The sequence below is a fragment of the Scophthalmus maximus genome, chromosome 4 (assembly GCF_022379125.1).
Source record: "Scophthalmus maximus strain ysfricsl-2021 chromosome 4, ASM2237912v1, whole genome shotgun sequence".
NCBI lineage: Eukaryota > Metazoa > Chordata > Actinopteri > Pleuronectiformes > Scophthalmidae > Scophthalmus > Scophthalmus maximus.
In genome coordinates, this window is record NC_061518.1 from 19379783 (window position 1) to 19403721 (window position 23939).

General features: G+C 42.1%; 2 protein-coding genes across 7 annotated transcripts in view; one reads left to right on the forward strand and one right to left on the reverse strand.

Moving 5' to 3' along the window:
- pkma (pyruvate kinase M1/2a) overlaps window positions 1-5532 on the reverse strand; it is a 21454-nt gene extending 15922 nt beyond the window's left edge. The window contains exon 1 of the mRNA XM_047331394.1: window positions 5395-5532. The gene's annotated coding sequence lies outside the window, so the exon portion shown is untranslated. The remainder of the gene's footprint in view (window positions 1-5394) is intronic.
- Window positions 2217-21979, forward strand: LOC118301865 (protein mono-ADP-ribosyltransferase PARP6). 6 transcript variants are annotated; one of them, XM_035627504.2, is made up of 23 exons: window positions 2217-2524; window positions 3777-3934; window positions 4457-4534; window positions 7342-7436; window positions 7670-7730; window positions 7981-8071; window positions 8244-8310; window positions 8665-8814; window positions 10377-10527; window positions 10892-11023; window positions 11452-11547; window positions 11658-11750; window positions 12685-12810; window positions 13092-13157; window positions 13440-13507; window positions 13931-13979; window positions 14100-14212; window positions 15652-15724; window positions 17564-17633; window positions 18645-18724; window positions 19061-19124; window positions 19673-19757; window positions 20501-21979. In XM_035627504.2, the coding sequence occupies exons 2-23, from the start codon at window positions 3932-3934 to the stop codon at window positions 20601-20603; spliced, it is 1914 nt and encodes a 637-aa protein (XP_035483397.1). In that variant the 5' UTR covers window positions 2217-2524; window positions 3777-3931; the 3' UTR covers window positions 20604-21979. The 6 variants fall into 6 exon arrangements, 5 of the variants coding, with proteins under 5 accessions (XP_035483397.1, XP_047187346.1, XP_035483398.2 ...); XM_047331390.1 differs by lacking the exons at window positions 2217-2524; window positions 3777-3934 and having other exon boundaries at window positions 4427-4534; XM_035627505.2 differs by lacking the exons at window positions 2217-2524; window positions 3777-3934 and having other exon boundaries at window positions 4427-4534; window positions 13095-13157.
- The last annotated feature ends 1960 nt before the right edge of the window (window positions 21980-23939 follow it).

Genomic DNA, 23939 nt, shown 5'->3' on the forward strand with positions numbered 1-23939 from the left:
TCGGTCGCCTCCATTATCCTCAAGCTTGAACAAACCACTGGGGGGGCAGCAGCATCAGGCGTGTTGCGGTTCACGGTAACTGTCACGTAGTCTGCCATAAACATTGTTCGCCTGTCTGCTTGAATCTTGAAAATTGGAAACGACTACACACAAACACCGTTTGGTTTCATAAGCAGCTGGCAGCAGGTCAATGGAAGCTTCACCGATGAATCTTTAGTCACCAGCCTTCTCCTCCTCGTGCTGCCGGTACCTTGTCTACTGCGGTGTTTGAAGCAACACTTCCATCTAGTGATTACAAAAAGATCTCGCAGCCTTCAGATGCTTTTCACAGATGTGCATATGTACTTTGTTCAAGTATAAGGAGTTTGGGGGAAAGGATATTCTTTCAACATGCATTCCATATGTAAGTTTGACCTATTTAATTAAGATCTATCTTAAGTGATGCCCATAGGGTACATTTAAATGTGACAGCAGTGAAGCAGCACGCGGGGAGAATGTAATAAAATAAATAAAATAATAATAGAAAAACAAAATCTACGGTAAATTAGAACACTGAAATAACAAATCCTTTATACAAGAACATGCATTACAGCTGTTCTAACAAGTGATTGTGCATTTGAGATTTGGAATGCGAGTTTTGTGGGGTGTGTGTGGGTGCTGCGGCGTGGTGCAGTCTGATAAAATGACATATTACAAAATGACCTTTTAAGCACACTGCTAATATTGATACATCAATACCTCGTCATTACACAAATTACAAATACAGCTACCATTAGCAGTACTGTGCTAGTAGAGGAAATTTGTTGCTATTCATTCTTGATGGGCGCTGTATTAATGACAACCGGTATAACGTCTGTTTGTCCAGTGTAGACACAGGAAAGCTCTGCTTCAATGTTCCTCAGGATGATTAATTCTGTTGTTGTGATAATCAGCTCTGCCAAGGAGAATGGTGAAGCCCTTGACACATACACAAATACCCACCATCGCTCAACCATAGTGACATTCAAATCTAAATATTCAGATTCAGCAGTAGAGGTTAGACAAATTAATCTGGCAAAGACACTCCTTGGGGTAATATAACTATGCACTAATGTTAATCTCGATTTTGTTTTGTGGACTCACTGGTGCCTACAGCAAGGTCCCTATCTACAATAAGTCCACAACCCCCCCACGCAGAGTCCCATGTCGCTCTCACCTGTTAGTCGTGTTGGTATTAGCACTGCTGTTCCCATTGCCCATATTGCTGTCTCACTGGCCCAGCCTCTGTCTGGATTTATTCCACGACAGTATACCTGAGGCCACTGGACACACCTGCTCAGATGAGGGACAGATCTACCGTCCAGTCGCACTGTTCACATGCCAAGCCCCTGACTGTCAGTCAGCATTAATGGCTGCTAACCCCTGGGCCACGAGGTGCAGTAAGACACTGTGGCAATATCCTCCAGATAAATCTCAGAGAGGAGGCGACAGGACGCCCTAATTCTTCTGAATGTGTTATTACTGCACTAGTCCAGCTACTGCGACCAATGATATCTTAATAAGGACCAAAAGAATATAGGAGGGGAGAAGTAGAGAAACAAGCATTAACTCTATAAAGACATATTTAGAAGAGCTGAAACAATACAAGATGATTAAATGATTAGATTATGATCATACCATACAAAAGAAAAACAGAAACCTCTAGTGATATTTAAAACCACGGATAGTTTTCTTCATCTTCCAATGACCCTTGTTTCATGCATGCGCACAATGACATGGTGTATCATAGATGCAGGTAGGTAGGATTTTTTTCTTCTATTAGAGTAGTTTATAAACATCCCACTGAGACATAACTATATCAATTGTTTATATTATTATTTTTTGAATGTCGAGTGCTTAGCTGCATTTATACACCATGCGCTGCAGATGAAATGAAAGCAAAATGGAGTGCACAGCATATTTGTGCCTTCTCTGCCATTCTTTTGGAAAGAATTTAGACAAAGCATTTGAAAGCACTTACTGTAAATATCAACCAGAAACTGCCCTCAGAGCATGATTGCACATTAATAGACACTGATTTATGTAACCAGACTCCCTCTCTCTCTCTCTCACACACACAGACACAAACAGAAACAGAGGCATATGCAGGAGCAGAGCCATTTTCCCTCGTATTTCTCAGCAGCAGTGCAGTCAGCTGCAGGTCACATGACTGGCTTGGCTGGTCTCAGTGAGCATGCTCAGACCCTGCAGTGTTGTCAGGCAAAATATAACAGCAGCAGTAGGAGCCGAGATCTGCAATAGATAAACACACACTCACACACACCAGCTGGATTGCTCGCAGACACACAACCACGAGCACTGGGAGGCAGGCGCCATAGAACTGGAGGATTGTGCCTCTGGCTTCTTTAATATCTTATTTTAATGGGCGTATTGTCATCTATCGTTTCAGTGGAAAACAGCCGCCGAGGGAGAGAGGCAGGTGTGCCCTTTAAGAGGGGGAGCAGCTGAGGCAAGGGCAGCATCCGAGTCTCCATCCTCTGTGGAGGTAAGTGCGGATGGATGGGGTGGGGGTGCAGAGCGTGGGGGGATGGGGTAATCCGCCTGACTGCATCTGTGTTTGTGTTAAATAGTTATCAGAGGGCGGAATGGGGACGGTGGTGGATTTGGTCGGGGGGGGGGGGGTTGTTGGAGACTATTGGTATGTGAGACGACAGAGGCTATGGGAATGGCGAGGAGTGGGGGGTGGCGGGCTGTAGATGCTAGCAGGGTTGAGGACATGGCAGTGCAGCCGGCATATATACAGTGGAGAAAAAGAGATCAGCGAAAGTGGAAGATGTGGCAGCGACAAGGGAGCCATGTCTAATTGGGTGCTGTTGATGTCCGAGAGGGTGTTGTGGAAATGAAAGGAGCCTGTCCCCCTGACACAAAACATGACACATTCCCATAATAAGGATTTGATCATTTTTCTGCATACACTAGTGAAAATGAATAACTTGGGTTCTTTGAATCATTATGACCTATATATATAACATAGATGCCTTCATGTGTGACGGCGATGCTCAGTCGTCCAGTCTTTGTTTGTTCAAGTTTCAGTATCCAGTCCTGATAGATATTATTCTGGCTTGATGGGCACTAAAATGTGTTGACTGAAATGTGCATTTTGATTGTGCAGGGTGGAATCATCATCTTTTCATCTGCAGCTTCAAATGTTGTTAAAAAATGTCCGACACAATTCGTCATGGGCTGCAATAAAATACTGAAAGTACTGTAGTTGCCTTTGTTATGTCAGTAATGGTTTAAACTCTTGCAATTTTTCTAATTATATATTTCAAAGTCTTTAACATAATGTGACAACAATGGACTCTCCTTATGCTAACCAAGGAAATTAGGCCTTTTATAGATTTTCTTGTATTTATTTGCCACACAAAACATCAGTCCAACAATGCACTGACATTAGCTCATGTGCTGTATTTGTTGCAAAGCTATATTGGTATGCCAACAATATTAAGAGATGAAGTTCAACGGAAATAAAAAAAATACAAAACAATGAAATGGACGCATCCTGCGCCCTAAACGCACCGCACATATCTCCCACACATTCTCAACACAGTGATTAATGCCACTCTGAAAGGAGGCAGAGATGGCTGTTGCTAGGATACATGGCAAGGTGAAGTGCAGACGTTTTAAAGGGAGGGGGGGGGGGGGGGGGGGGTGCACCATTTACAAAGCATGGCATCACTGTGGCCTCTTTGTTCCGTGTTCTACCTTTATTGATTCTCAATTTCTATTTCTACAAGGTTGTGCGGTCCTATAGAGTGCAAGAAAGAGAGGAGGTCGGTCAAAGCTGCCCGGTTTTCTGTTTCTCGTTCCTTCCACCCGGAACAGGCTGAAATGGTTGGCAGCGTTCACAGGCCTAAACCTGTCTGAGTGAGCCCTATGAACACAAGACCCAATGGTAAGACAGCTACGAGTGGAATGCTGTAATCACTGCCTCTGAATAAGCTGAGTCATCCGTGTATGGTTTTGTTTAGGATCAAGAAGTACTCAGATTATTTAACTCTATATTCATCTGGCCACTAACAGAAGTGTAGATTGCCCATATACAATTAAATATTGTATAAGCCTAATTTAATTTGTATTAAATAAGTACAATGGGTTTATGCAACAGTCGGCTTTGCTGGATATCACAAGAGACATGTTCATTTATATTTTAGAAAATGTATTTTTAAGAACTCAATTGTGAGTTTAGTACTCCTTTGAAGGTTGGATTCAGGGAATATTCTGTCTTTTGGATTTAAATCATGCCTCTTTGTCTCTCCCTTTGAGATGCTATATTAAGCATTGTTTTGATGCCCTTGAACAGGAGGCTAAATATGGACATGTGACAAAAGGATTTGAGATGAAGGGATGATAGAAAGAGGTTGCATTTTATTTCCGCTCGACTGTAATGGCCTTTTCACAATGTGTGGACCCACAGGACATCAAAGGCCAGTGTTGGACAGACGAGGAGTCGGACGGAGAGAATGAGTCGGAGCAGTTCCTGTATGGCATTCAGGTAAAGAAGATCTTATCGGTGTGATGTTATTCTATTATTATTATTATTTATTTGTTTCAGCCTTTCTTTTTGGCCCTCTTCTCCTTCCACATTTTTAAACCTAGATACTTAATTCAAACATCAAAACGTTCAGCTCATTTAGGACCTTCCGGCTTGTATAAAGCTTTTTTCAAAACTTCCACATTTTCCAAAATATTCAAGGTTTTCCATGATTTTTTGCTCCATTTAAATGAATGGACAGAATATCCAAAATGTACACATTTTCACGCATTTTCAATTCTTATCTACTCCTTCATACGTTCAGCTACAAACTATTCAATCCTTAAAATCTTCCACATCTTTCAAACATTCAAGGTATAATTCAACTTTCAAATGCCATTAAAACAGTTCAAGATATTCACTTTTGTTTCAAGTACACAATTTCATTCCCTCTAACATTAGTGTGTATGTGGTGGAATGTTCAGAACTCGAGTGGAGGGGATACTGTAAAAGTTAGAGTTGAGAGGCGCTGGAAACTGATTTAAAAAAAAAAATTCTTCAACTTGCTCTCACTCCCCTCAATTTTCACTCTTCATACGTAGTTTTTTACATCAAAACGTAAAGTTTTTTGTGCTCTTTCACACAACACTCATAATAACATTACGTTTTAAAGGCCTTTATCATAATTCAATTCCTCCAGTGTTTGTGTCTGACTAAACCAGGATTATGCCAGGTGATCTATATTTAACTGTCTTTCTACCATAAACTTAATTATTTAAGTCCCTTTCCTTGAATAAAGGTGCGGTGCAATTTCACTGTACAGGAAAGTCTAATCTGTTTTCTCTGACATCTCCTGGAAAGTTGGTAAAATTCTCCCTCACCTTCAGCTGCAGCTGATCCCCGATTCGATAGGTTCGAAGAGTAGTGATCGTCTGGTTTTGTATTTTCAAATGTGGTCTAGTAACTCGGTGTCCCACCTCTGTGTCTCCTATAATTCTAATGGGATTCTGAGAGAGGATCCACTACTTGTCATGTGCGATGAGATCCCAGATCACAGCAGTGTGTGTGTGTCTCTGATCCTTTGATCGTTGCAATGGGGATGACTTCACGTTGCATCAAAATTCAGCCTGTTTTTCTCCTCCTTCCACATTTTCAACCTGTAACTTCAGTTATTACTTATTAACTACCCATTTCCCACTTTTCCTACTCTTCAAATTCTTTCATCCAAATTCAAGGTAGCAATCCGGTTTAGCATCAGCCCTTCAGCACTCAGCATTCACATCTGTTCCCATTCTGAAATCTCTTATGTGGAATCTGGTGTTGTCAGAGCACCAACATTATGTTTGTATGTATCACTGATACCAGTCAGTGTTACCATGTTTTTGTTATTGTCCTTTAAATTTCAAAACAATACCATGATAAATGAAAAGAATTGGAGGGGTGATGCATACCCTTCACACACGTTGTGTATGGGCTACTCTATACACATATTGACATATACTTTATGTGTTTATTATGATCTTTTTTTACATTTCTGATGTGTTTTGCAAGCAAGTTCTAATGTAATATGTTGGGGGTGGGGGGGGGGGAGCATGTAATGACTTAAAGAGTTTAATGTCTGAACTCTCTCAAGCAGCCAAACAACAAATATGATATTTAAAATTGATGTGCATAACAGTTTCTGGAGAAAATTTAGTATTTTCTCTCAAAATCAGGTGTCACTGTTTTTTTAGTGCTATCACCCGGTGCCACCTTATGTATCAATCATGAGCAATGTTGTCAAATTCATTAACATGGCCACAATTTCTTGTATCATCTCATCTCGTTAAGTTCAGCTCAGTTCCTCACTTCCACATAAAATCTTAATCTGTCAGCCATCCTTTTTTTTTACTGTTATCTTCCAAGTGCTGTGATTGAAATTGAAATCCAGTGTGGGACTTAAAGCTCATTTCTATGCACCCAGAGAACATGAAAGCAGCGTTGTGGAGATAAGGATGAAAGTGTGTGATCTGTTCTACACACTGAGAGAGCTGAGCTCAGAGCTGAGGAGATGAGAGTCTGACTTCAAGACTAGACACCAGGAATAAGTGTGACAGACTTGGGTCAACTATTATCATTATTATTTCTCTCCATCCTCGACAATGAACTACTGTATATACCAAGTGAGGTAACCACAGAACAGATTAAATGTCAGAATGAAAAACGATCAATATGATTTAATTTTTCTATTTTAGAAGTATCCACTGTTTCAAATCCTATTTATACAAAGTAATTTCATTCAAAGAGACTCTTATTGCCTGCAGTCGATTTACAAAGATCTCCTGAACACGTTTCTTTTTTTCTTTTCTTATCTTATTCTTCTTATCAAACGGTAAAATATGTGACTGTCTGATTATATTGCTAATGTAAGATGTGTCTAAATCAAATAAATTACAAGCCATGCTGGACTGGGCACCCTAATTCTTTAAAGAAAAATTCTGATGAATTATAACTGGATCTTTTATCATGATGTTCAAATCGCAGGAGATCCTGCGCCGGACTGCTTTAGTCAGGCTGTTGTGAATGCCAGAAAGAAAAGCTCTTTTAGCAATTTTGCTACTCAACTTGTTTCTTAATATTCCTTTTTTACCTTTTACTTGAACTATTATTATTTAATTTTTTTCATACCCGCTGAAAAAATGACAGTCCCTTTTGTAATGATAACCATTTTTGCATAACTAATTGTGTGAAATAACATAAATAAATAATTTTAAAATTCCAATGAACACATTCGGAACATCAAGGCCACATCCGTGGAAAACTCTGTGCTGATGTACGGCTTGTTGCAGGGGAGCTGTGCTGCTGACCTGTACCGTCACCCTCAACTGGACGCAGACATCGAGGCAGTAAAAGACATCTACACTGACAGTGCCGTCTCTGTCAGGTACGGCACAGAAATACAGACACACATAATAGAGTTTACTGGCTTAATTTGTTACGCAGTATATAATGGCACAATTCAAAGAGATTACACACTAATTTAAAGACGAAGAAAAACACGAAAAGATAACTCTTATTTGTCTCCTGTAAGGGATAATAAATTGAACGGTCAAGTGTAATTTTGCGTCCCATAATTTATGATATCTTAACAGTATATCTTGTTGTCTCTTTGAACAGAGAGTATGGAACCATTGACGACGTGGACATCGATCTTCACATTAACATCGGTTTCTTAGATGTGAGTCAGCATTTTTTTTTCTCCCTGTACACACACACACACACACACACACACACACACGCACACACACCCTCCATCTTTGCCCATTACTATTCCAACAATGACATTTTGCAAAATAACACATTATTTATAATGCAGCGTGTGCTCATAATTTATTTATGTGATGAGAAATTACCTTAATTAGGGTGCTAACTCTGTATATGTGTGTGTGTGTATGTGTGTGTGTACTGTATGTGTGTGTCTGACTCAGGAGGAGGTTGCGACAGCTTGGAAAGTTATCAGAACAGAGCCCATTATTCTGAGACTGCGCTTTTCTCTTTCTCAGTACCTCGATGGACCTGGTGAGTAAAGATGTCAGTGTGGATGTTGGTTTTCTGGGAGGGACTTTGTGTATATGTGCTACTCACTGAGCGTGGGAGGTGAGTACAGTATGTGCTACACGAGAGGGAGAGTGAAAGAAAGAGCATGTGTGAGTCTGTGCAGTGTGTAATGATGTTAGTCATCTTTATACAGAGCCATCGGTTGAAGTGTTCCAGCCCTCCAATAAAGAAGGCTTCAGCCTGGGCCTGCAGCTCAAAAAGTGAGTTATGTGATCTGTTTTATTTAACACCCATAATGTTTTATAGTATACTTGTACATTGTAGATTTCATGATTGAATCTCAAATCAAATCAAATATGTTGCATCAGAGATAGAAATCACAGTGTAAGTAATATTTTTAATAGTTTAAATCATCAATAGACTTTCTAAATAGACGCTTGAGGCATAAACATTTAATGGTCATTTTTAGTCCTGGTTATCTTTCAGTCGGCCATTCCACGCGCACAGAATATCATTGTGCCCCAGTGACAAAGAGAAGCTGATTCAAAGGGAAGTTCACCCTCTGCCAGGTTCACTCACATTTCTGCCTGCTTGACTGTCTCGTCACATGGCAGGATCCTGAGCACGTTCACCTCGCAGCAGTGGAAGCACCTCAGTAATGAGTTCCTCAAGGCCCAGCAGGAGAAGAGGCACAGCTGGTTCAAAGCCGGGGGGACCATCAAGAAGTTCCGTGCTGGGCTCAGCATCTTCTCCCCCATACCCAAGTAGGTCTATCTCTCGCACTCGTGTCACTTTGAAGGGCATCCACCCCAACGTGCTTATGTTGTATGCAGCAGTTTAGACTCTTACAGCAAACTTTAAACTACAATAAATGTATAAATGTGTGCTGTACATCGTTACACTTTCAAAAGGAAAAATGTGCGTATGCTCTGTGCTGTATTGTTATGAGATGGTTGTAAGGACGCAAGATATGAACAGTTTTGGCTATTTGATAACTCATAGAGGCCATTTTGGCAAAAACCAAAGCATTTTTTTCCTTTCTTTTCATCGCAAAATCCTCAGACTTCCCGTTTAGTCTCCAGAATGAACTACAACCACAGCATCAGATCTGCCAGATGCTATATAGGTTTCACTCACTCTCAAGCAAGGTCTTTTTTCCAAGACTGAAGATTTCTGAAGGGATCAGGATAAAATGTTGTGTCCATCTGGTCAACAAGCTGTAAACTGTAAAGAGAAAACACTTCATGAAGATCTGTCTGCGGAAGGTGAAATGCAGCAAAGACGACGGGCAGAGGAAAAGGACACTTCGACGGAGCACAATGTAGATTGACTTAAATTCAAAATCTGACACACTCAACCAATTTCGCCCGAGAGAGTGGTTCTCTTCCTGGCCTCTGTCTTTCTTCAGGATGCTTTGACAGTTATGGGTGCCCAGGGACTGAACCCCAGCCCACTCGATGGACGTCAGCCTCACTAACTACTAGCCTGTCTTGACATCCTTACGACTTGCCGGAATTGTGGGAGTCTCATGTCAAGAGGGTACATGGATAATATCCTGAGACTGATGGTGGAAGTGAACACTGGTCCATGTATTTTGAACAATTATTGACTTGAGCTACTGTCTAAACAGCTTTCGCTTTTCTGAACTGGTATAATATTGTACAGAGCAAGTGACTGGTGTAGAGTTTGCTGAGAACTGATCTTGATCATGTTAACACTAGACAGTCCTACCATACATTACTACAGCTGAGGACATGTTTCAAATGATGTGACAATTCTAAGAATATTACGATAAAAAAGCTACATTTCTGATTTAGCCAAACCCTTTCCACTTTGCAGTGAAACATGCTACTGTTTCATTTTCAAGGTAACACTTTATTTTTAGGTCAATTGTAGCTTATTTGCCATTAGTTGCTTATTAGCATCATTAGTCATTGTAAAGCACCCCTTAAAGTTGTATTCTGCACGACCATATTCTACAAACACTAGACCAACAGTAACCACCTAATCACTGGTTATTGTTCGTAACTAAGGAAGTTATTGTAGATTAATTGCAATCTTAATAAGCTTTGTTCAGTATGAACACGGTAGTAGGATCACAACAATAGATCCCTTAAGTTCTCAAGTTCTATTCACATCAAGTGGTGGAAGAACAAAGTCAGCACAAGTTTGAATAATTACAAAAAACCCAGCCAACAGGCTCCCTGTATGTATGCTAATAATTTTTATACAAAGATATAGATAAGAAAAATATAAGCATGTCCTTGTCTTGGAAAGGTGGATGATAACGTGACGCACATGTTTTTGGTGTCTTGCTGTCTACCAGGTCTCCAAGTTTTCCTCTGATCCAAGACACAGTTTTAAAAGGGAAGTTGAGTGTCCCTGAGCTGAGAGTGACCCGCCTGATGAACCGCTCCATCTCCTGCACCATGAAGAACCCTAAAGGGGAGCTGTTCAGCTACCCCCCAAACAGCCAGGTCAGTGCCAGTCGGGACAAACGAGCAGCTATATAAGTAGTCACAATAAGTTTCTTGCCTTTAGTGTGTCTCACTCAAATGTCATGTTTTGGTCACAGGGTTGATGTCACATCACATAAACTGTAAACACAGCACTACTTTCATTCGTTTTTGCAACATTACGGGATCATAACCATCCTGGAAAAAAAAAAAACACAGACTTGTGTAGATGTTGTTCTGTCTTAATCCACTGTGACCCACTCTGAGCCTCTCCTCAGTCACCTGCCACCTGCACTCTTCCCTGCCTGAGTCTTTCCCTGCCCTTGCCCGTTACATGGCTGCTGCACCGTTTCCCATAATGCTTTGTCTTCACTTGACTCATCAGACTGTGGCTGTCCCGGCGGCCAGGGCCCCAGCGCAGATTACCACGAGGCAGCTGATTGAATTGTTTTTCTCATCCCAGGCGGGCGGCCACTGCAAGAACATCCCCACCTTGGAGTACGGCTTCTTAGTGCAGGTTAGAACTTAAGGAGATAAGAGTTCACTTGAAGAGGCATCTTTGTGATGAAGTTTGATTAGTGTTTATGTAGCAACAAAATATGGTAGAGTACATGAGAATGGTGTATGCAGTATCTGGTGAGAATTTTTTTAAGAATATCCACAAGACAGTGTTAATGTTATGTTCCTGTACGTGCGGTATGTAATCAACAATTAGGGCCTTCCTTCCTTGGAGCCCTATTTTTATTGGCTGTTTGAACCTGTGGAATTTGTATCTGCTGATAGCCAGAAGTGAGTAATGGTGGCGGACTTATGCAGGGACCGCCTTATGAGTTGTAACTGCAGTGCAAAACTGTAATTGGTGACAACTCTTCTGCCAAACTAGTCTTCATTCCTTTGCGTGGCAGTGCTGGAGGTGGGAACACCACTGTGCTTCTCTCCTAACAGATAATGAAGTACTCAGAGCAGAGGATCCCCACGCTCAACGAGTACTGCGTGGTCTGTGATGAACAGCACGTCTTTCAGAACGGATCCATGCTGAAGGTAACACAGATGAGAAGGAGAAACATAGACATAGGACATTTTTTAAGTGTATGTAGGACACATTCAAAAGGGTGTTATTCATAATTCTTTGCCTGCCTCTCTTAATGTAGCCCGCAGTGTGCACCAGGGAGCTGTGTGTGTTCTCCTTTTACACTCTGGGTGTGATGTCCGGAGCTGCAGAGGAAGTGGCGACTGGAGCAGAGGTGACAGCAACACAACATATAGCAAATTATATAAGTCCTTTCCTGCAATATTACACTCCTGTCTCCTCAAACTTCCCTTTGTTGTTTTAGATTAGAGAATAAAAGCTTGAAGCCTTAAAAACGAGTGTCAAACACTGACACTCAAGATGTGATGTTCATCGTTGATTATTTGTAGTTAGTAGTATTTGTCACACTTGAGTCGATAAAGTCATCAAGAAGAGTCAATGACAGCATCAGCTATAGCAGTGTTACCCAAAGCTTTAATTGGCGCCCTGCATGACATCCACCGCAGCCAGTACACAAAGCCTAGAGAGACTTCCGAGTTCCGAGATGTAATTGAACGCAGCATCAGCGCAAGTCAACTAGTGCAGTGACCCTCATGCTTTCCATGTGAATATAAGATAGTGAATACAGAACCAGGTCTCACGTGTGACCAAAAATCTGCGGAGTGCGACTAAAAATGTGAAGAAGAAAACCACAGTCTGAGCCAATCAGAGGCAGAGAAGGGGCGGGCCTTCGTCTCTCGCTGCCCGGGCCATCAGAACTGCGATAGCAGAGAGTGAGCTGCTCGAAAATCTGACTGTACTTCACTAAAATCAATGGAGACGACGCTCGTTGTCACAAGTGCAGCAAAAGTTTTGCTTAATAAAGGCGGTAACATGAGCGACCTGTGGAAACATTTAGTGAAAGAGAGTAGAGTACACTCTACTTCTGCTGGTCCAAGTCAGAGACGAGTCCAAAGCTCCTTCACAGCCGCAGCTAGTGGGAGGGTGACTGAGGAGAGGGTGCCGAGGGGGGAGTTCCATGTTGTGTGATAACAAATTAGGCAGATATTTGAGGATGGAGAGGATTTCATTTTTGTGGTGGCTAACTTGGAAAAAATAAGATGTGGATCACTGAGCTACAGGCGTGAAATGTATAAATGTCTCCCCAGGTGGTGGACCTACTTGTGGCTATGTGTCGAGCTGCTCTAGAGTCTCCCCGTAAGAGCATCATCTTTGAGCCCTACCCATCAGTCGTTGACCCCAATGACCCCAAGACTCTGGCCTTCAACCCAAAGGTCAGCACTGTCACTGCTTGAATCATGATCAATGATAATATCAATACACTATTTCAATTGTAAGATGATTTTACTTTTGGAAAACACGCCTATTAAAACTACTACTCACAAGATGTGTGATATTCATGTGATTGAATATCAGTAAAACTTGAGAAAAAGGACTTAGTAACCTTTTTTAGCCAACAACATTTTAGAAACCTCTACAAGTGATTTAAGATCTCTGTATGTTGTTCCCTCTCTCATTGCATACAATGGATGTTTGGCTCAACCAATGAACACAGAAGAAGAATTATGAGAGACTGCAGAAAGCTCTGGACAGCGTCATGTCCATCCGGGAAATGACCCAGGTACAAGGAGAGGAAGGGAGGCAAAGAATGGAGAGGGCCACTGTTAAGCTTGATGTATAATGCATAGATATAACTATAGTTTTCAGTTTATATGATAGATCTCGTATCTTGGTTACACAGTCCTGTATTTCAGGGTTTCCACCGGGGATGTTGAGCTGCATGGGTTCAGGCTTTTTCCATCATAGTTATTGCTGATTAGTTTATCTTGTTTGTGTTACTTTGCGCCCCCCCTCTGCTTGTTTACCCACTGAAAACAACATGTGCTTTGTGTGGCTTTCCCAGGGCTCATATCTGGAGATCAAGAAGCAGATGGACAAACTGGACCCTTTGGCTCATCCGCTGCTACAGTGGTGAGTAGACAGGATCTGTCCCACAAATGGATTTACTCTGCTCCGCATGTTAAAAGACTTTGACTTAGTTTCGGAAACTAATCTAGAGCACCACACTTTACAAGAGGGCATGTCAAACTTGCCACTTTAGTTATATGATCATGGGCAACACTATAACGCTAAAGACATTTTCGATATGCCACAGCCATAAAACAGTGGCATGGATAAAGGGTGACTGAATTCCATTTGGCTGTTTGAGGTTCAGCGTCTTTTTGTAACTACAGCCTCTCTGTCACTGGGACGCATGAACAGAAAACGCACTGTCTGCTGTGAACAAAGGTCAACTCTGGCTCTTCATGCTAGTGTTGGAGCAAATGGCTGGTATTTTAAATTCTGCCACACATCGTTATTTGCTGTGTTGATCGTCTCTCTGTCTTTGTGCAGGATTATTTCCAGTAACAGGTCTCACATCGTCAAGCTGCCTCTCAGTAGGGTAGGACACATGCATGACAGCTCCTTTAATAAATGAGTTGTTTGCTGCGTCATGGTATAATTTAAGGGTCAATGCTCACTTTCTGTGTCTCTCTCGTCCCCTGTGTTCTCCTTGTGGCAGCAACTGAAATTCATGCACACCTCCCACCAGTTCCTGCTGCTCAGCAGTCCCCCGGCCAAGGAGGCTCGTTTTCGCACTGCCAAGAAGCTCTACGGCAGCACCTTCGCCTTTCAGTGAGTCCGCTTTGCCCCCACCAATGGCTCTTCCAGATCCCATACAATTCAATACTCCTGTCCCCCGTATGGCCATTTCAACTTTTAAAAAGTAAAATCACTCAGACATACAAGACGTGACAAATGAACGCGCAGTTCTTATATTGTTCAGCTTGTGGCTGTGGAGCAAATCACATACTGTAAATAATTAATCTCGTATCAATGCTTAACTAAAATGCATGCATAATTTAAGCACTACAGCGGTACACGCAGGAGCCGGTCTCAGCCCAACACCCGCTCATTATGTTGTGGATGGAGGGCCCATTCGAGCAGATTTTTATGGAACCATAACAAACAACAGCACCGAGCAGTGGCCGTTCTCTTGGACGGAGACACCGACTTGCTGAGCCAGCATGCGGAGCCAGCAGTGTCTGTGCGACAGACATTTGTACCCGAGCAGATGGGGCTCTGCTGAATATTTTAGATACACTGAGCCCATCTGGGCACTTGCAGGGCACAGCTCACTCATGAGCAGTGTCGACGCTCTCTCTTTCTGCTGATTAACGCTACAAACTAGTTCGTTCTCAACAGAAAACGCCCCAACAAATGTGAGTCAGCTTGGCCGCTTTCATTTTCTATTGATGTAAATAGAAAGATGCTAGAAATATAAATGCATGTCAGGTTGATGAGAGTGAGAGGTTCGCAATGGAGTCCAAAGAACTTCCGCCTGTTTTTCTTTATCATGACTGTGGGAAGAAGAACCTTGTAGTGCTTTAAAAACTACTTAAACAATATCAGCAGAGCACTCTTGTGACCGTTGTTGTATTTTCTTTCAAGGCAGTTCAGATTCCTGCACTGGGAGGTGTATTCAAAAAGCCCATTTTGGACAGAGGGACAAAAAACTTAATTCAAAGTATTCAATTATATAAACTTGGAGGACTGTGGTTATGTAACAGGGTGTTCCAAAATGTCCTTGTACGAATGTTTATATCATATGGCTGCAACAGTTCCTCTGTGGTTGGCAGTTGTTTGAATGTAGTGCAGTAGAAGGGTCTGAACCTTTGAACCCCCTCATGTATTTCAAGCAGTAAGTTTTAGTAAAATACATTTGTAATAATAAAGCTGTAAAGCTGTAAAGTTAATCATTGTAGATCCTTTAAATGATAATTCATGACATTTTGTCGACAGTGAAAACAAATACTCCAGTGAAATAATTCTAGTAGATGACCATTAGCTAATCACTGTTGATTCTCCTTTATAAAGATGTGTTTATCCAGTTTAAGATGTTGGCTGAAAGACTCTACAGTGACTCAGAGGTCAAATGCAACTGTGTCATTGTATTCCAATGGTGGACAGCATGGATCTGGCCGAGTACACAATCAAGAGAGGGCCACACGGCACACAACACTTGGTTTTACCTCTTCTCTCTTTATCTCTCCCTCTCTCTACACTTGCTCTAGTGGTTCCCATATAGAGAACTGGCACTCTGTTCTGAGAAATGGACTAGTCAATGCCTCTTATACCAAACTGCAGGTACGTAACCCTGGCAGTCGGCTGGAATTTACGATGCATCTCCTCTCGGACAGTAAACCTGCTCTCTGATAGAGCAGGCTCGTTGTCCGGCTGATTCATTTTTGCAGTTAATGGATGCCAGCTTCCCTTTCATCAGCTTTGCAATTGGCATAGTGGCGAGCAGGGCACACTGGGAGACTTTTCCTGGCCAATGTCGGCCGCTTTCTGTCTCTCTCGCCGCCAGTAGCGGACAGCACATCTTTTCCTGTTGTGGGACAAACAAGAGGGGACTGTGGTGTCAGCTGTAATGTCAGGAGGCTGCCCTGTGTGCCCTGTAGGGGTCAACCACCTAGAGCATTGAGTAGGCTAGGTCGGAAGCTGAAGGATGCAGGGGGACGAGCTGCGTGATAGTGAGTATGTAGCTTCCTGTGGGTGAATGTGGAAGGCTTCCATGTAAGGTCAGTAACTGGCTCCACTCATTATCTATTCAGACCTCGGTCAGACGGGTGCCTCAAATCATCATAGAGTTCATATGAAAGTATTTGACGCCAGATGGGTGCAAATGAGTACCATGAAGAAAATTTCAAGGCACAAGCTAAAAAAAAGTCAACTTTTCTCTGCAGCGTGTCCCCGTTCTACTCAGGTCTTCATCCATCTGCATATTTATGTTTTTTCCAAGGTTGCACTTTGTGACCCAGGTCTGTACAAGTTAAAACATTTAAGACAATAAGAAAAAGATGGAAGTGAGTGCTCGAGAGCACAGTACAGCGGATGATTACTGCTTGGAGCCGCACCGCCTCGTCCTGAGAATAGATTAAACACAATTAAATCTGAAATCTGAAGGATCTTTGAAACGTCCACGTCGACTGGGATTGCTGTATCATGCTGATGTGTTTCATTCATTCCTTCTTTTGTTCTCCCAACTTTTTTGAACTCTCCATCTTTGATCTCGCCTCGTCGCTCGTCCGCCTCCTCTGTCACCTCTCCGTTTCACCTTGAGCATTGACACCCGCCCCCCCCCCCCCCCCCCGCCACCTCCTCGCTCCCCCCAGGTCATTGTGTTTCACAGGCGGAGGAGGGGGAGGAGGGCGGTGGCGTTTGCCTGCGGCGCCAGCCATCACACAAAAAAAGCCCCCTGTCTATTGTTCCTTTTGATTTCTCCCAGATTTGCCACGTCCTGACCTCCATCTCCCTGCCGCTTTGTACCCAAACTATCAAGCTGCTCTTTGTTCCTCCTCCTCTAGTTTCACTGTCTCTTATCAACACTTGTTCATGTCACACCTTCTCCTGCTGTTTTCCTTATTTTTCGGCCGTCCTTGTGTGGAGGCTCATGGTCATTATCAGTCATCCTTCATGTTTCATCTTCAAACCGGCATTCGTGGTCTCATTTCGGACTTCAGCATTCCTTGAATACCTGTACTTTTGTTTTTTTCACACAAATATCACTCGCATATATTCAAGAGCATGAAATGATCTCCACTGGACTGTGGTTGTGTTGTAAGGAGGAAATATGTTCACGGTCAAAAGGTGTGACTGTGCGTTTAAGAGGAAATGTTTCAGATCACTTGAATTAAATGAAACTTATTTTTTCTTAATTTTGGCTTGTGCCTGTCCACCATTTTTGGATTTGTGTGTGTGTGTGTGTGTGTGTGTGTGTGTGTATGTTAGTATGCTTTGGGTTTGCCAGGTAAACTGTTACAGAAAGATGCATTTTTATATATATATATATGCATATCAGCCTTACACAGACGACCCTATGATTTAACGACAATAAGTTGTGCGTGTGTGCGTGTATGTGAGCTTGTCCTGTGCAACTGCTCAGTGACCCAATCCTTCCTTCCTGCTCTTTTCAAACCCAAGCTGCATGGTGCAGCATATGGAAAGGGCATCTATCTGAGCCCCATCTCCAGCATATCTTTTGGATACTCAGGTAGGTAACGGATCATTCCTCGCCACTCAGAACCAACCCCCCCGCCCCCCCCCCCACCCCTCTCTCTCCTTTTTCCACCATGTTGGTTAACATGACTCTGTGTGTGACATGGCCTGATTATCATCCCGGAAAATTTCATTTTCACATTTGGGAACTTTCTCATGCTGTCTTGTTGTGCTTGCACTGTGTCGTGTGTCCATTTTTGGGTGCTTGGCCTTGGGCCTCTTGAACTTGTGTGCCACCTTCCATACCAAACTTCATGTTGTCGCCGTGAGAAATGAGGCTTTCAGTGGATTTGTGCGTGTTGCTTTGTACTCTGTTGGCTTTTTTGCTATTGTTCTCTTTGCGTTGCGTGGGGTTGTACAACTATATAAACATGAAGTACCTTACTTCTTGTGCATTTCTGCTGAGACACAAATAAAGAGGCTGTATTTCACTTCCTGCAATGGTAGTCTGAGGCTGGTTATGTGGGCAGCAGGTCTGCAGGTTGCTTGTATGGCTCATCTGCCCCTTGGTTTACCAACTTTAACCATGGGTATGGATTTCTTGAATCTAAAGAACTACCACAGTTGTGGCATTAACTACGCCTAGTTTTAACCGTCCCTGACAGATCAAATACAGTTATTTTTCTTCACAGATACAATAACTCACAGTCGTACTTATATTACTTTTTTAATATTTTATTAATAACACATTTATTAATAAAGATTATTGTATTTAATCTGTGTCTTAATGAAAAAAAATATGACAACAGCTGTACTTTCTGCATCCCATTCGTTTATGATCCTGAAATTCATTTTGGAGTTGTTTTGGGGTTTTTTTTTTATGTAAAAAAATGCTCCGTAGCATTTTGGACCAGTAACCTTCCTATGAAGGTTAGCACCATGGGTAATAATTCATCTTTACAAGGCGTTCGGGACCAGTAGAGGAAGGTTTTTCACAGCATGAATGACTCGGGGTAAGGTCGTTCTGACTGAGGCTTGTTCACTCTCCCCGTGCCACTTCTTGCAGGAATGGGGAAAGGACAGCACCGCATGCCCACCAAAGATGAACTGGTGCAGCGTTACAACCGCATGAACACCATACCACAGGTGAAAGAGCATGACATACTACATCCTCACATGTATGTCGAATTTATATATTAACATACGATTCCAGATGCCCAACCGCAGAAGATATGTAAATAAAGGGGCAGAGACACGGGACACTGAGTGCCAGATGAGTAACTGTTGCTCAAAGGGCAGGATGTTTTTAAAATGCGTATAACTATTGCTGTATCAATATGTCCCCCTGGTTCTGACTACTACATTCTGTACAGTTTCAGTGTTAGAGGCTCAGTTGGATCATGGTATTTTTACTGCAGGGGCTTGGTTGGTAAAACGTACCTTCTCCTTACTGTTATTTTGTTTTGTTTTGTTTTTCAATAGAGCCGACCAATACAATCAAGGTTTCTTCAGAGTCGAAACCTGAACTGCATCGCTCTGTGTGAAGGTAATAACATGCACAAGTATAACGTGTTGAAGTTGAAAATGAAAATATATTTTTCAAATGTATCATTTGATTTATATATTGTGGTGTCGGTCTGTCTGTGTACACATTTAAATAAAAACATAAAATGTAATTTTCTTTTTACTACTACTAATAATAATTAGTTTACCGACATTTTCAGTGAATGCAAGCTTTATCCAATTTGAAAACCACTTACAAAAGAATTGCAGAAGAGGAAGAAAATGCTGCTAAGTTTGATAATTGAAATCTAAGTAAAAGTGAGTGATGTCCCTAATGTTTCAATGTATTAATTATATATATATATTTTTTTAACTTTTCAAAATTACAATATTATGATCATAGTAGCAGAAAACAATCTAAAATAAACCGTGGAAATAGAGCACATCACTTAGGATAATAACATAGCTTTAGCCCTTAAGGGATAGTGCATCTTAATACAAAAGCAACAATAATACCACAACCGATAAAAGGAGTAATAATAGAATAATAAGAAAGTATGTATGTGAAAAATGCTTCTCTCTTTTCAACAGTAATCACGTCTAAAGATCTGCAGAAACATGGAAACATCTGGGTGTGTCCAGTATCCGACCACGTCTGTACTCGCTTCTTTTTTGTGTAAGTATTTTCCAACCCTTTCTAACCGCTTGATTATTTCCACAGAAATGAGTTGGCATAGCAACCAGGCAGCAGGCAAAATTAAAATCACCATCACCCTTAAAATGCACCCTTCATTACATTGCATAGTTTCACCTGCTAAGCTGCACATGATGGCGATTTAATGAAGAGTTATGGCACAGGCTGCTGTTGTCCCTCACCACTCATCATCATTTTAAACTGGTCGTGAATAAATTGTGCTCATGGTTGAGTGGCGCCGCCACTCCAGTAAACTGAGTTCCTCTCAGGTCAGAGACTTTCAATGTGGCGCTTTAAAGCTGTGTTCGGAGCCCGACAGGTAAAACGCGGCATCTACGCTGGCTGCTGATGCAGGGGCTCCGAGTCCCAGCTTTGAGATGAACCGCAATCAAATTTAAATCACAGCCAAATGTAATTTGCTTCTGAACTTTTGCTCGACGTGGAATTGTATTTTCCCAGCCTGAGGAAATGGTTGACGTGCGTGGAATAAAAACAAGATGATTTGTCAGACTCGGGTGTTGAAAGCTGAAAGATAAGTTTGTATTGACAGTATTGTGCCTTTTTTTTGATAAGATGAGATAATAATATACTTCATTTATCTGGCAATTTATCTCTTTATACCACCGAGTAGTACAGAAAAAAACTTTAATTCTTTCACACAGTCATACAATATACTGGATGATTAATAACATATGCAAACTCTTTTTTTGTGTGTATATATACAGGTATGAGGATGGCCAAGTAGGAGATGCCAACATCAACACCCAGGAGCCTAAGGTTCAGAAGGAGATCATGCGCGTGATTGGGACCCAGATCTACTCCAGCTAATAGAGGTTCACCGGCGACGTTCACGGCTGGATTTGTCTCTCTGGAGGAGGCACACAGGCAGGCAGACAGATAGAGCGAATGTTCGGGCGAGCTGACCTCAGGCCTCATACTGAAGGCCGAGGAAGCTCTTGGGCACATTATTTCTAGAGTCTTTTTTTATTTTTTTATTTTCGCTGCTCCTCACATCTCTTTGTTCCTCCTCTCCAAATAGATTATTCCATCCTTCGTCCGGTGTAGCCGGGTCAAAGTCGGTCCACTTTTTCTCGGTTCATGACATTAACGACAAAACTGTAACAGTCTGGTGGAGACAAACGCATGGTGGTCACTGGTGTCGCGCTCCACACATACAGTGCACACGCCCACTCTGAGATCTTGGGTCCGCTGGGCTTTGTCCTTTCTTGTCGCACTTATACTGATCCTTTGGACTAATTCTCTCATTCTTTCTCTTTGTGAATATATCTAGTGAAAAAAGAAAAAAATCATTTGAAACAATAATTAAATCCCTTTGTGGTTGGATGGATTTACATGCACATAGAAGTGTGTTATCTCACTGTGTTTGCGAAGGCATTATCTCTGATTAGTTTATTAAATTTTCTTTCGACTAATGACTTGAATTAAGGTCTGTGACGTGGTTTATCTGGCGGGGCAGGCTTTGCTCTGTCATTTTGTCCTTGTCCTCTGGATGAAGCTGCCAGAATCGAGTAAGCGAGCTGTGTCTGGACGTCACATATGCTACAGGCACTTTGATTATCCAATGTAAAAACCCAACAACTAACCGTTTTGTGATTTTTCATGACAGGATTCAGACCGTTCTGAACAATGATGCATGTTCAAAAAAAACAAAAAACGCAGCTTCTGTCTGACTGGACAGACCTGTCACATGACAGGTTGAATAAGAATATGGGTCATGAAATGTAGTTATGTCTTCATTTAGTTATATATTTGTTATAATCATGAATGGGATTAGAGCCTATAATGTAAAAAGGGTTCATTCCACAGAAAAAATGAACACCCACTGTTTTGCCGATATTTTGATGTCTTTGTTCTTTGTTTTGTTTTGCCGAGGGTTGCCTGTGTTCCACTAGATGTCACTCCGCCATTCATTTTGCATAATCATGCACTGAAAATATGCCCCCGTCTTGTTATTTTGACCAAGACGGGATCAAAAATCAGTTAACTTTAGAGGACACATCTTTTCCTCTGGATACTTTACTTTGGAATAAATCTCTTTGTGTATGAACTACACTCATTGGATTCACAACTTTCAAAAATTCACTGTACAGAAAAAAAACATGGACAATTTGACCAAACTATCGACTGACAGTATCCAGTCCAGGTGAGCTCACCCCCCCCCCCCCCCCCCCCCCCCCTCCCCCCCCCCCCGACCTAGTGGACACTGGATGCTACAGAGGGGCATTGACGTGTGCAGCTCTTTGGTTTCACCTTGGAGAACCTTGTATAGCTAATCAAGTTCATCAGTTAGTCATGTACTGTACGTATGTATGTATGTATGTATGTGTGGATTTGTATTTTCTTGACATTATACTAGACATTGCACTTATTCAACGTTTGCCTAAGCTGGAGAAATGGACTGTCCTGGGACCTGCAGTGGACGGGCAGCGGAGGAAAAAGGGGGTAAAAATACTTACCTAATCTGGAAAACTATATTATCCAACATTTTCATTATGTCTGTACTAATATGGGCTTTCAGAGTTCACTGGAACAAAAAAATTCTGACTACTGAATGGACTTTGAGGCACTGCAAACGAGAATGAACTGTAAATGAGGACAATGGAGAAGTGGTTGAAATGTTTTGCAAAGAGAGAGATGGACGTGTACAGTTGACTCTCTGAGTTGCGAGGGCTGCGCTTAAAACCGACGCCTGTATTTGCCAAGAGGTTTGAGTCTCTTTGAGAATCTGTTCTCTCGCTGCCTGTCTCTGGTGAGTGATGTTTTCAAAGATGATGTTGACGACAATGGCGGTGATCATGATTACGATGAAAGGCGACAATGCAGGAGAAAAAAAAAGAATAAAGCCTGATTTTGCACAGTTTTACACACGGCCTCCCTTTTTATGTCTCTGCGGAAAAATTGCATGACCATTAAATGTGGGATAGTGTTTTTGTGGCTGAGGCGTTGTCTCCTTCCCAGGCAGAGGGGGGCAGCGTTACTCCACCAATGCATTCCACACGTCCTGTGAGTCCTGTGCTCTATTTGTCGAGGCTAGACTCCAGATCACAACCAGACTTTTCCCCCTCTGCATTAACAAGTTTCTAATTCATTTTTCTAATTCAAAAAATATATGAATAAAAAATGAATGGATACAGCAATATGTGAGGTACAGTCTTTGTTTACCCTTTCCATGTGAATTAATGGACGTCAATTAATTCATCAGCACATAGATCAATTTTGTCCTCTGTTTGATCGACACATGATTGCTGCGTGATTTAGTGTAGACTATCTTGTGTTTCAAGCAAAAATAGCCCTTCATTGATTTTTTAAATATGAAAATAAGATACTTTGTTGCTACCCTGCGAGGGAGGGAGGAAGGAAAAAAGAAAGAAAGGAAAAAAAAAATCAAATTAGGCAATAATACATTTTTGTCAGCACAAAAATTGACTTTAAGATCAGACAATCAACATTTCACTTTGACATGCAGTAGTGTATCAACATATTGGACCCAAAACACACAAGACAGCACCAAGGGTGCGCCCCGCCCCACACACACACACACACACACACACACCAAGTATACAAAAATGACTCTGCCCGGCTGCTACACGTTGTCTACACTTACTGTCCAAATGGGAATTGTACAGAAAGTAATTGATTTACTTGTGGAGGAAATGGTGCAGGACGGCCCGATACACTGGCATAATACTGCAGATAGTTTAGGCAAAAACTACAGTACATCTCAGTGTTTTCAGTTTATTGCATCACAAATTGATTCGAGTTCACATTGATTCCTCCAAATCTAATCCGTCCATGTTTAAATATGGCAGAGCAGCTATGGGGGGGGGGGGGGGGGGGTGGCGGCTGTTGAGCGACCTGTAATGCTCACTCTGTCCTCCCCCCTCAGTGTCGGCTCTGACCACAGAAAGCTCTCCGCTCTGGAACCAGCCGAACACATCTCATGGCTGCTGCTCCTCAGCGAGCGTCCAGGCTGATGGCTGTTTTGGCACGGGGGGCCCTGTATGTACACAGCGACTGCTGGGCGTGTGGAGAGTGGGCATAATCACGGGGAAGCTGAAGCACTCATGGACCCTTAAAAGGCACTTTGTGTGTGTATTTGTGGCTACGGTAATTGGACCCCTCCCTTTTATAAGCTGACCCATT